The sequence below is a fragment of the Octodon degus genome, unplaced genomic scaffold (genome assembly GCF_000260255.1).
Source record: "Octodon degus isolate 3935 unplaced genomic scaffold, OctDeg1.0 scaffold00026, whole genome shotgun sequence".
Classification (NCBI taxonomy): Eukaryota; Metazoa; Chordata; class Mammalia; order Rodentia; family Octodontidae; genus Octodon; species Octodon degus.
Window position 1 is genome coordinate 9841503 of NW_004524602.1, and position 11353 is coordinate 9852855.

General features: G+C 46.1%; 2 protein-coding genes across 4 annotated transcripts in view; both read right to left on the reverse strand.

Moving 5' to 3' along the window:
- The window catches only part of Dis3l (DIS3 like exosome 3'-5' exoribonuclease), a 36154-nt gene extending 25147 nt beyond the window's left edge, over positions 1 to 11007 (reverse strand). Inside the window, exons 1-2 of the mRNA XM_023712564.1 lie at positions 10900 to 11007; positions 10319 to 10472 (exon numbers count right to left, since the gene is read on the reverse strand). Coding sequence (XP_023568332.1) covers positions 10319 to 10472; positions 10900 to 10930 — 185 coding nt within the window. The 5' untranslated portion in view covers positions 10931 to 11007. The remainder of the gene's footprint in view (positions 1 to 10318; positions 10473 to 10899) is intronic.
- LOC105741865 (transforming protein RhoA-like) lies at positions 1732 to 2507 on the reverse strand. 3 transcript variants are annotated; one of them, XM_023712566.1, is made up of 2 exons: positions 2185 to 2503; positions 1732 to 2124 (listed from the first exon to the last, which is right to left on the reverse strand). In XM_023712566.1, exons 1-2 carry the CDS (start codon positions 2311 to 2313, stop codon positions 1732 to 1734), a joined length of 522 nt encoding a protein of 173 aa, XP_023568334.1. In that variant the 5' UTR covers positions 2314 to 2503. The 3 variants fall into 3 exon arrangements, with proteins under 3 accessions (XP_023568334.1, XP_023568335.1, XP_023568333.1); XM_023712567.1 differs by having other exon boundaries at positions 1732 to 1905; positions 2158 to 2492; XM_023712565.1 differs by having other exon boundaries at positions 1732 to 2507.
- Positions 11008 to 11353: the final 346 nt, after the last annotated feature.

An 11353-nucleotide genomic window follows, 5' to 3' on the forward strand; every position in this document is an offset into this window, starting at 1 on the left:
AAAAAAAAAAAAAACATAACAGTTCAAAAACCTTAGACCAGACCAAACCAAATTATCAAGCAACTGCCAGGAAAAAAACACCACAATAAACAAAGGGATTCTGTTCCGTTTCTATGAATGGTAGCTTTTCAGAACAGAATTCCACTTATACAGACAAAAGTTACCCTGCTCCAAGGCTGGCAAAACATATTAAATTGGTGATTTTCCCATTTGTTTATTTTTATTTGAAACAGCATCTCACAATGTAGTCCAGGCTGGCTTTGAACTACCTATGCAGCCCAGGTTGGCCTGGAACTCATGGTGATCCTCCTGGCTCAGCCGCCCAAGTGCTGGAATTACAGGCATGAGCCACTACATCTGGCTATAAAATCTAGGGGTTCTCAGATTCAGTCCTTACCAAATAATGGTAAGATACAGCCACCCCCAGGAACTACCACCAAATCAAATTATGACCATTTTTCTTTTTTCTTTTTTTTAGAAAACTGCCTTTATTCTATTAGTTGGAAAAATTAACCGGTACAGAAAAAAAAAGTTTAGTCAGCTGGAGAGAAGAGAAAAACTGAGAACCATGCCTGAGAACTGATGGCTTCTCGGGGAGGGCACCTCAGTAGGGGAGGAGAAAAGAGCGCTGTGAATGAGAGCCAGGCCCTGCAGCCCAGCTGACAAAGGCTATGCCATCTTCAAACTAAATTCCTAGCTACTAACCCAGTTCTGGAGAAGGGAACTAGGATATGTGGGGCCCAAAAGGGGCAATAGCCTTCTTGTATCAGACAAAGTGAAAAAATGGGGATTTTAAAAAATGAATTTTCCATCTGATTTTATTTCCAAATATACCTTTTTTTGTGTGGAACTGGGGATTGAACTCAGGTCCTTTGCTTGCCAGGCAAGTACTTATTCTACTGAGCTATCTCCCCAGCCCAAATGATTGAAACTTTTTTTTGGCGGAACCGGGGATTGAACTCAGATCCTTGCATTTGCCAGTCAAGCGCTTATCTTACTGGTCCACCTCCCTGGCCCCCCAAATATACTTTCTTGTTAAAAAACAAAACAAAAACCCCACCAATACATTCTTTGTGGTAATGACAAGTATCAGTATTAGGAAATCCAATTATACAAAAAATACTATAGTCTGGGTAGATATATTTATTTTTGGTAACATACATTAAGTGGCACTAATTACATGGTTAACTATAAGGTAACTAACATGAAACCGCAGAACTCTAACTCTGCCACAGCGGCATGGACTTGGGGCTTCTGGCTGAGCATGTTTCCAAAAAAACTGTCTGCCCACCCCAGAGCGATGCCAATAACTCCATGAGGAGTAAGACTCTGAAGTGGGGACTCATCAGAATTCCCTGCAACTGACAGATTAGAGGCAGGACATGTTAGTTATAAAGTAGGTACAGCCTAATTCACAAAAGTTACTAACTGTCTCTTTCTAGAAAGAAGCAAGAAGTTAAGAAATTCTTTGAATTAGCGCCTGGTGTGTCAGGTGGAGTGCAGAAAGGGCTGATAGAGAAGCGTCGGAGGGTCCTGGCAGGTCAGACAGGTGGGACATCATCATTAATAATCACTGCTGGCTTCTAAATACCGGTAGCAAGATGACTTCTGATTTGTCATCAAATCAGAAGGTAAATTATAGATAAATGAAAAAGGCCAGTAATCATATGCTAAGATTAATAAACAGCACTTCAAAATTAACCGCGTGAGGGCTGTGCTTGCAGCAAGGTTTCACAGGACAAGGCACCCAGATGTTTTCTTCCCACGCCTGGCTTGCAGAGCAGCTCTCGTGGCCATTTCTAAAACCTCTCTCACTCCATCTTTGGTCTTTGCTGAACACTCCATGTGCCCAAAGGCGCCGATCCTGTTGGCCGTATCTCTGCCTTCTTCAGGTTTTACTGGCTCCTGCTTCATCTTGGCTAACTCCCGTCTTGTGTGCTCATCATTCCGAAGATCCTTCTTGTTTCCACCCAGGATAATGGGTACATTGGGATAAAAGTGCTTTACTTCTGGAGTCCATTTTTCTGGGATGTTTTCTAAACTATCAGGGCTGTCAATGGAGAAGCACACCAGTATAACATCGGTATCTGGACAGGAGAGAGGCCTCAGGCGATCATAATCTTCCTGTCCAGCTGTGTCCCACAAAGCCAACTCTACCTCCTTTCCATCCACTTCAATATCTGCCACATAGTTCTTAAACACTGTGGGAACATATACTTCTGGGAACTGGTCCTTGCTGAAGACTATGAGGAAGCATGTCTTACCACAAGCTCCATCACCAACAATCACGGGTTTCTTTCGGATGGCAGCCATTGCTTACAAATACACTGCAAATGCACAGCCTGTGTAGCAAACTTGTAAAAGTACCTCGAACTTCGCAGATGATGGCTCGGCGACGACCCCCGAGTCCGGCCTCTTCACGCCAACGACGCCTGTCCACGAGTCCCAAGCTCAGAGACTAGGGCGGATCTATGACCATTTTTCCTAATAAAAAATATCTAACTTGAAAAGAGTTTTCTACACTTCAACTTTCACTCCCACATAGTCTTCTTCAGGGCGCGAGCTCTCCACCAGGTGGATCCAATGAAGAGCAAGTGAATGCTAACAGGGAAAGCAGGAAGCCAACTGCGAGCTCTCTGCAGGCGACAGCAGGCTGTGGCTGGAATTTAATAGTGCACACGTGCGACACAGTCATATTTTCTGCGAGTCAGGGTGTGCAGCGCCGTGACAGAGTGAGACAGATGAGTTTCCTAGGTGGAGGCGGCGCTCATTGTCACGGCGCCTTGAACAAATGTGACCAAAATGACAGGACGGCAATGGCTTGGTCAGGCACAATGACATCTTAAGGTTCACAGATTCCAGTCTCGCAGAAAAATCCTACCATTCTTGCACAGGCTCGGATGTTTTCTAAACCTCCAGGATCTAAAGATTTCAAATTTCTAGGAGATAGCTAAACTTAATGATTTCAGATTGATTTTTCTTTTTTGGAGATGAGCTGAATTGTGGGGCTCCAGCAATCCTCCTGCCTCAGCCTCCCACATGGTAGGACTACAGGGTTAGCTGGCCCTCGTGGCTCAGGGGAAGATGTAGACACGTGACTTGGGCACTTAGTCTGTTCTTCAGATAGGTCTGGGAGGACGCTAGCCTCCTGACTTTCTTTTCCAGGTTCTTGGGCTTCACACCAGACGTTTCTGTGTCTCCTCACATTAGCTGCTACTCTCAAGGCATCTGTCTAGGGTCTGCTGCAGACCATCGGAACCCTCACCTTGCTGCGCTGTGGACCGTGACTGTCCCCAGAGGTTCGCTTCGCGTGTTGTAATGGCTTAGCAGCACCGTGTGTGTGTGTGGGGGGGGGGGGCTCTAAGAGGCTCGGCCTATGGACGGGTCTTGAGGTCTGGCCTTAAAGAAGACACTGGCCTCAGGCTTCTCTTCTTCCTCTCCTTGCTTCCTGGCTATGGAGCGGAACTTCCCTCACCACGTATCCTGCCAAGATACGCTGCCTGCTGTAGGCCCAGGAGCACTGGGCCACTTTGTGATGAAATGGACCCTTTAGACACTGGGAGCCAAGAGACATTTGCTATTTATAACTTAATCACCTGCAGTGACTGTCACAGAAGTGGGAAGCTCAGACACACACTGCTTGCACCAACAGTACCCTCCGTGAAGCCTCAGAGATACCGAGCTCCTGGCCTTGACCCTTCGCCTTACACTCCCTAGGGTCAACTTTCTGTCCAGTGATGTGAGCCAGAGCCCTTCGCGTTACCCTCGATGCTGCCTTCTCCCACTGTACACAGCCAAATCCATCACTACGTTCCACAGAAGTAGATTTTCCTATTTGTTTCTTGAGACACGGTCTCACTATGCAGCCCAGGCTGGCCTCACACTCAGTGATTCCCCTGGTTCAACTTCTCAAGTGCTGCACCACCCCACCCAGCTCATGCACTGAAATTTTTCTCTTTTACACTGGTGCTAGGATCATGTATTTCAATTTAATCCTCATGGTGAGATATTAAGAGGGCAGAAATTAGCCAGGCAGCTGGTGCATGCCTGTAATCCCAGCACTCTGGGAGGCTGGTACAGGAGGATCACCATTTAGAGCCTAGTCTGAGCGATTTAGCAAGATCCTGTCTCAAAATTAAAAAAAAAAAAAAAATTAGGCCAGGCGTGGTGGCACAAGCCTGTAACCCCAGTACTCGAAGGCTCTCGAGACCAGGTTACCAAATGAGCTCAAGGGCAGCCTGAACTGCACAGTGAGAATTTTTCTCCAAAAGACAAAAATAAAATAAATTAAATAAATAAATAAATAAATAAATAAATAAAAGGGTAGGGACGTGGCTCAGTGTGAAAGTTCTGGGTTCTATGCTCAGTATGAGGGGTTAAAATAAACACAGAGGAAACAAAACCTAACCTGACTATTATGTCTAGAAGTGGGACCTAAGGAGGTAGTCAAAATTGGGTAAGGTCATCAGGATGGTTAACCATGGCTGAATTACACACCTACACATGCTCCCTGTCCCTTGTTATGTGATGTGCTGTGGCCTCAAGGAAACCATCATGAGCTGTAGCATCCTCTAGAACATGAGCTAGGATAAACCTCTTTCCTTTATATAGTACTCTGCCCCAAGCATTTTGTTATAGTAGCACAAAGCAGACTAATATAGTTTGTTAGCTAAACGACAGTGACAGCTACCTCCTTTTTCTTTCCTCTGGGCCTCTTTACTATCTGGCCCAATAATCTTTTATTTTTTATGTTTTTGTATTTTACAGAAGGGTCTACAGGGTGTTCAAGGTGACTTGGAGTGATCCGCCTGTTTATATAGTCTCCCAAGAGCTGGGATTACAGAAAATGTCGTGTCCCCCCCACCCCCATAAAACCATCCCTCAAATCTCTGTGAGACTTTCGGGTGCCTGGTCCCTGTACTTCAGTGCATTTGTCACCACTGCAGATGACTATCTGCTTGGGATGCTACCCAGCTCCTGCCAGTGTCCCCGGGACTGGGCCTGCTTCTGCTCACCGCTTTCTCCTTAGTGCTAACAGTTTCTAGAACATACATGCTCTGGTAAACATTGGTAGAAGAAACAAACGCAGCCAGGAATGGCGATGCAGGCCCGTAACCCCAGCTCTCTGGCAGACTGAGACAGGAGGATCACAAGGTTGGGCGACTCAGTAAGATCCTGGCTCAAAATAAATAATTTTAAATGGGGGTCAGAGAGACAGTTCAGTAGAATAAGGGCTTGCCTGGCAAGCTCAAGATCCTGAGTTCAATCCCCAGTACCAAAAAAAAAAAAAAAACCCAAAAAAACAAACAAGAAAAAACAGTGCTGCGGATGTCGCTCCACACGAGAGCCCTGAATTTGATGTCCAGTCCCCTAAACACACACACATATACCCCCCCACACATAAATGTACATCTGAATTTGGGAATGTGGTGGCTAGAACAGCCTTACTAAGTCATAAAGTTATTTGGGACCTGGTTGGTTCTTTTTCCACTTGTGTATTTGGCACAGGGTCTCACTCTGCAGCTCGGACTCGTGATCCTCCTGTTTTCAGCCTCTCCAGCACTGGGCTTACAGGTGTGCGCCACCAAGCCTGGACTAGGTCGCCAGCGCCCCAGGGGCAGGGCTGGCACGGCATGTGGGACCCAGGACCGAACCCTGGTCCCTGCGCTCTCTCAAGTGCTTCCCTTATTCAATAAGCATTTGAAGTTGGGCAAGGTCACGCCTACCTAGAATCCCTGAATTCTCGCAGGCTGAGGCCGGGGAATCACAAACTCTGGCCTCCCGTTCAACTTAGCAAGATTCTGCCTCAAAGACGGAAAAAGCGCTAGACATGTAGCTCAGTGTGAAGGTCCTGGGTTCATCTCCCAGTACTAAAACCAAAACAGGGGCTGGTGAGATGGCTCAGTGGTCTAAAGCACCTACCTAGAACAAGCTAAGCAAAGCACAGGGACCGCGGTTCAATCCCCCAGCACCACATGCCAGCCAGCCCCGCCCCCTGGTGGGCTGAGCTGGCCACACACACACTAAATAAAGTTATATTTTAAAAAAATAAATAAATAAAAATAAAACCAAAACAAAACGACAGACCAAAAACAAAACCACACTGGAGAACTATCAGATGACCGGCGAGTGATTACGCTGAAGAGCCGAGGGCCCAACAACACCCACGCTGTTTCCTGCAATTCTCCTACCTGAACGGCAACTCTCCATCGCCATCACTGGTACAAGCATAAAGTCCCAGCACACGCAGCAGCAGAGGAGAGGTTCCGTCTCTCCCTTACTACACTCAACTCTGGTCTCATTCCAGTGAGACAGTATCATTGGTCACATTAAATTACAATTGGCCTTCCTCATCCCCACAGTCCACACCTGACAGGACCTTGTGCACAGAGAGAAAACACTGAAAACGTGGGGATTTTTCCAGTCTTTTGTCCCAACTGATGCAGCCTAACAGCTGTCACCTGGGGCTTCACAGGCACGTGGCTTGAGGCATGAAGAGTAGGGAGCGTGCAGAACACAGGTGCCTACTGCATCATTTGATGTTAAGGAACAGCAGTGCATGAAGCCAGGTGTGGTGGCACTTCTGTCACACCAGCACTCTGGGGACCTGAGGCAGGAGGGTGGCAAGTTCAGGCCCAGTTAGGCAATTTAGTGCTGGGGGATTGAACCGCGGTCCCTGTGCTTTGCTTAGCTTGTTCTAGGTAGGTGCTTTAGACCACTGAGCCATCTCCCCAGCCCCTCACTACCTAGTTTAAACTGGCCTTGAAGCGGAAGTCCACCTGCCTCAGCCTGCGAATGCACGGACCCTCTATCCACCATGTGTGTTTAAAAACAAAAAAAAATATCAATCCAACCACTTTATGTCCACGAGGTGACACACAGTTAATCTTCTGCATAATATGTACAGAAGCCAAAATGTCACGTTCTACATGCTAAGTATGTAGAATCTGCACTTGCAAATTTTAAGCCCTCCCTCCCCCCAAAAAAATTTTTTTAAAAAACCCAGACGACTTGCCCTTACCACATAGGAAGGCCAAGTCAAGAAGGTTCATCTGGGTTCAACCCCAACATCCATCTTAAAGTTAGCTTTCAATACGGACACTCTCTAGGGATTAGGCAATCAGGATTATTAAACTGCTAACCTAAGGGCACCTGCTGGTTGCTTAACAGGTAAATCAAATGCTAAGGGCCACGTGGGTTGACGCCCTTTGCTGCTTCTTTCTCGACAATTACGTTCATAATAGGCTTTTTAAGGCTAGGAGTGTGGTGCTGCACATTTGTAATCCCACTACCTGGGAAGCTGAGCCAGGAGGACTGCCGCAGGTGCGACTGTTTTAGTTCTCACAGACATTTAATAGCATAATTTGGCTCATTCTCCAAGCCTTTCTGAAGACTTGGAGATGCAGCTCAGTAAATTAACAGGGCAAGTTGTGGATGGTTCACCGCCTCCACAATCTTTTTTCTTTTTGGTAGTTGCCCCCACCAAGGCACTTAGGCTAGACTTGGGTACTTGCCTTTTTTTTTTTTTTTTTTTTCACTCTACTTCTTTCCCTCAGCTCTTAGCCCAGGGTGGTGAGCAGGACTCATGGGAAGGGAGCTCGGAGACCAAAGACACACCTCATCCTGACACACATCCGCCTCTCCCCCCCTCTTCTCCCCTCCCCTCCCCTTCATTTATACAGTAAGATTCTGTCTCAAAAACAAAACAAAACAACTCAAATCTATTCCTGAGACATTCTGGCTTAATCTTCACACCCCACACAGACTTCAGCTTGTTTGCTTTCTTGCTTGCTTTTCTTTTCAGGCTGGCCTTGAGCTAACAGAGATCCTCCTGCCTCAGCCTCCTCCTCCCACGCAGTCTGTGAAGAGCAGAGATTATAGGCGTGTGCCACCGCACCTGGCTTACTTCCGCATTTGGGATGGTTTAGATTTAACTGCACTTTCAGTGGCTCTTTTGCCTCATAATGACCCTTTTGTTTCCAGCTTCTAGCCCCAACAAGACAACAGGGCTGAGGTGAGAGGTACTAAGACTTTAGCAATTCCCATGCCTCAAAGCGGGACCTCCAAATGGGCTTAGCAAACAGAAATCCTTATCACGAGGACGCACTTCATAATTCTCATCTTTTGTATTCGCTTCTAGTACATTCAGAGCCACTGGAAAGTAGTAGAAAAGCCATAATTTCTCATCAACTTAACTACTTTTGAACCATGCAGGAGAAAAGACATTTAAATTCCAACTCTTTGCCTTCGAATGTCCCAGGAATTCGTTTTAAAGCAATCCTTAACATTAAAAATATTTTAGAAAACAGAAGTTGAAAAGGCCTGCACTGTGTTCACAATCCCGATGATAACAACAAATTGATTTTAGCAGCAGAAATTGAAATATGACACCTGGAGCAGCGTTTAAACTCAGATGTATGTAAACGTTTATATCTTTGTGTCTGAACAAAATCACCTTCAAGTCATTTTAAAATATTCTATCTGAAAAAAATCTGTACACAATCTAGCTAATGTGCATTTTTTTTGAACTGAGCATATCATAACAACAATTTGTCATTTTCGCATACAAATGAAACCACTTCATTTTTTACTTCCAAGGCCCGAAGAAACCAGAAGATTTTTTTTTAAAAAAAGAATAAAGACATCGCTTCTTCTTATTAAATAACCTGCGATGCTAAGAGGCTCGATATGAGTCCAATATGCTATATACATAGTCAAGCTCAAATCATAAAAACCTTTTCCAATGTTAATGAAGCAAACTAGCTTTTAGAAGATTTGTTTAAAATGTGGGCAACTATTCTTCATTTAGTACAATGCAAGTATTGTCTTTTATTTATTATATTTATTTATTTTTGTGGAACCCGGGATTGAACTCAGGCCCTCGCCCTTGCCAGGGAAGTGCTTATCCTACTGAGACATCTCCCCGGCCCCAATATAATTGAGGTTGGCTTTGAACTCACTACATTGCCCAAGGAAGCCTTTTTTTTTTTTTTTTTTTCCCGGTACTGGGGATTGAACTCAGGATCTTGCGCTTATTCTACTGAACTATCTCCCCAGCCCTTTTCTATTAATTAATTAGGCTTTTTGAGACACAGTGTTGTTGTATAGTTCAGGCTGCTCCTGAACTAACTAGATAGCCCAGGCTGGCCTCGAACTTGGGAAATCCTTCTGCCTCCGACTCCCAAGTGATAGGATTACAGGTGTTCATGCCTGGCTGAGGCAATTATTTTAGATGGGGTCAATTAGAAACTTTTTGGTTAGCAAATACAAGGGCCCACCAAATAGCAGATTAAAGTGCACGCAAGCAGGCACAGGGGCCGGGGGTTCGGATCTGCCATGCCAGCCCTGCCCCTGGCAATTGAGACTGGGCGTGGTGGTGAGCACCTCTAATCCCAGCTCTTGGGAGGCTGTAAAGAGTCAGATCACTATGAGTCCGATCTAGTAGCGAGACCCTGAACACCATGTAGACCCTTCCCTAAAATACAGAAAACAACAACAAAAAACCCCACCAGTTAAAATGGTTGTTAGTTACACTAGTAATCTAAAGTTGTTTTCAGTTTCTTGAATCATTATAAGTACAATTGAGCTGGGGAGATGGCTCAGTGGAATAAGCACTTCCCTGGCAAGCGCAAGAGCCTGAGTTCAATCCCCAATTCTGTCAAAAAACAAAAACAAAAAAACCCCACAATAATAATGGTTATAACTACAACTGACATTCACAGCATAAGAGCCTAAAATTTAAGTCCTCTTTTCCCCACGAAGAGAATATAGGCTGCTAAAAAAAAACAAACAAACAAACAAAAAAAACCACAAACACAATAAACAATTTATAAATAAGATTAAATAATGTTTGAAAAAAAATAGTGCTACTGTTATAAAAACGCAAAGCAACACCTGTAATCCCAGCACTAGGGAGGCTGAGGCAGGAGGATCACCCTTGAGTTCAAGGGCAGACTCAGCTACATAGTGAATTTAAGACCAACCTGAACTGCATTTACAGTCACCGACTCAAAAAAAGGCAAAGCTAAAGACAGTTCAGAATCTTAAGTACCTCTATACGATGGACCCTGAAGTTTATCGATCTGCATACAGTCAGATCTTTTGGCAGAGTGCTGAGGCAGAAATACAATACAATGTTACCGCATTCTTGGCTAGCAAAGAGAATATCAAATTAGTTTGAAAAGTCTTTTCTGAACAAAATAATGAATTCTACCCTTTCCCTTCTAAGCAGGGGCCTTTTCGGGAACTACAGGGAAAGCTGCGCTAGAAACGTGAGCGAGGGGTGAGGAGAGAGAACTGAAGCTAGCAAAGCAGGTACCTCCGGCCCCTCTGATGCTGTACCGACTGACAAGCCGTTTGCATGAAAATAATTCCCTTCAGTTCCGGAAACTCGAGGATCTCGAGGTAATCTTGAACAACCTTCCAGTCTGGGATCACGTAATGAGTAACGTCACTAGACAGGAGCTTCCCATCTGAAACATAACAAGGGTGTAAAAGATTCCATCGCCATTTTCAAACCCAGTCTACGACTATTTCAATGTCACGATGTGCTAGGTGTGCTAGGTAACTTCCGATCTGAATTCTACCATAAAATTTTTAAGACGGCACACCTAGGGTCGGGGACATGGCCCAGTAGAATAAGTGTTTGCTTGGCAAGCGCAAGGGCCTGAGTTCAATCCCCGGTTCCTCTAAAAAAAAAAAAAAAAAAAAAAAGACGGCACACATCTACATTGGTAAAGGGCTCAAGTCTGGAGAAATTCAGCTCTTTCTGATTTTTAAGCTGTGATACACAGAAGCTCAATGTGGTTTACGGCGTTGCCTTTGGCTCAGGAGGATGGTGACACACTTTAAAAACAAGTATTATTTACTTGCAGCATTAACTGAATAATCTGTGTAAACCCACATTCAAACAGAGCACTCCAAAAAACATGTGCGCCAAAAACACTCGCGTGTGGCTGGCAAGTTCAAGCCCGTTTGGCTTCAGGCCTCTGGGAAAGGCCAGCTGGACAGAACCGCGCGCGGGGACGCTGAGAGCTGCTACCGGCTGCCCCGGCAAGTTGGCGCTGAACTCGCCACCGGCCTGAGGCCCCTCCCCCGGGGGACAGGGGAAGGCCGGCCACCTGCGCAGGTGGGCGCAGGTGCAGCCCCGGGTGGGCACAGGTGCAGCCCCGCCCGCGCTCCAGACCTTCCGGGCAGCAGGGTCGAGCGCAGCGCCCGGCTCCGCCGCACAGGGCCGCAGGTATCGGGGCGCGCCCCCGGAATCTGCAGGCGCGGCCGGACCCGGGGCCTCAGAGCGGGGCGCACCGCTCTCCCCAGGGCCGGAAGGGGCCGCCGGGCGCCGGCCTCGGGTCCT